This window comes from Phalaenopsis equestris, unplaced genomic scaffold (genome assembly GCF_001263595.1).
Source record: "Phalaenopsis equestris unplaced genomic scaffold, ASM126359v1 Scaffold000232, whole genome shotgun sequence".
Taxonomy (NCBI): Eukaryota; Viridiplantae; Streptophyta; class Magnoliopsida; order Asparagales; family Orchidaceae; genus Phalaenopsis; species Phalaenopsis equestris.
In genome coordinates, this window is record NW_018164674.1 from 612,305 (window position 1) to 613,781 (window position 1,477).

The 1,477-nt window shown below is 39.0% G+C and overlaps 1 protein-coding gene across 1 annotated transcript; it reads right to left on the reverse strand.

The window, feature by feature from the left end:
• Window positions 1-526: 526 nt before the first annotated feature.
• On the reverse strand, window positions 527-1,225 carry LOC110023820 (cytochrome P450 71A21-like). Its single transcript, XM_020723425.1, has one exon. The coding sequence runs from the start codon at window positions 1,223-1,225 to the stop codon at window positions 527-529; it is 699 nt and encodes a 232-aa protein (XP_020579084.1).
• Between the last annotated feature and the right edge of the window lie 252 nt (window positions 1,226-1,477).

Genomic DNA, 1,477 nt, shown 5'->3' on the forward strand with positions numbered 1-1,477 from the left:
ATCATTTGGCTTCGTGGCGTGCTGGCTGGGCTTGGTACTTCTCTTCATGCAGATAATACTAGTGCTATCCAGATTGTTGTTAATCCCGTCTTTTATGAACGCACGAAACACATTGAAGTGGTCTGTCATTCCATTCGAGAAGTTTATGAAGAGGGTGTTGTATCTCTTTTTCATATCACTTCTGATCTTCAAACGACTAATATATTTACTAAAGCTCTTTCTCGACAGCGTCATCAGTTTATTGTCAGCAAATTGATGCTTCCTAACCAGTCAGCATCAATTTGAAGAGAGATATTAATCAGGAATAAAAGAAATCAGACATAATAAAGAGTTTCCTTCTTCGCAATACTGCAAAGAAGGAAATAATATATTTGCATGGATTCTTTCCTTTTAGCTGCTTGGATTCTTTCCTTTTGGTTGAATATTTAGATTATGAATATGTATTAATTAAGTTACTTAAATTAGATTATACTGAATATTATGTACCTAATATAGATTGAACAAACTGCTATTTATTGAAATGAAATCAAAGGAAAAGACATTCAACATATTTGCTCAAAATGTTGTCAATAAGAATCCTTAACTCAGCCCCCCACCACCTCCTTCTTGCCGCCTTGCCAATTACTGTTCGACTTATAACATCTCTTGAGAGCGCATTAAACCTCTCAATCATTTCCACCATCGTTGTTCGTTCAAACTCCTTCATCATAAAGGCCACCTCCTCTTCTCTCACCTGCTTATAGGAACCTACCTTCTCATTGCTAAAAAGATGGAGAATAGTCACTTTCTTTATCTCTCTCCAATATTCACCATAGGGGGCAAAGCCAATATCCTGGCTATGGTAGAAGAGAGTGTCGGGGACCTTTAAAAAAGGGCTTTTGGAAAACAAGTGATCATGGGTTTGGATGATCCCACGGAGGACACAAGGGGACGAGACGGCGAGGGCTGGACAACAACCGAGGTGGAGCATGAGGGGCCCATGTTGATCAGAGAGGGAACGAAGAGAGTGGTGGGGGAGGGAACCGAGCTGATGGAGGTTGTCAATGATGGGGAACTGAGGAGGAGAAGGTGGGAGAGGTTGAATTCTACTATTAGTGATGATAGTTGAGATAGTAGCAGTACCAGTTGTAGTAATGTCAGCAATCTTCTTCTTCTTCCCCAGGAAGAATAAATGTGCTAAAGCAATCGCCAGTACTGTAAGAGTAAGAGCCAGATTTATCAGCATGTCTGGAGGATAGAGAAGAGAGATTGTGGAAGAGGGGAGGGAGGAAGATATGTTCTCCACAACCATTTCTTTCTATTTTCATGGTTCTGTGCTGTGCTGTAGATGGGGTAGTTGTTGGAGTTTAAATAAATTTAAATGGCAAAATTAGTCTAAAAATATATATGTACACATTATTACTGAGGAGGTAAATACTAAAATTTGAAAATAAGATATATAAATAATAACATTTTGCCTGCTACAAATGTAAAACCC

Coding starts and splice junctions, on each gene's coding strand:
- LOC110023820 (XM_020723425.1), bottom strand. CDS start 1,225: ATGCTGATAAATCTGGCTCTTACTCTTACAGTACTGGCGATTGCTTTA.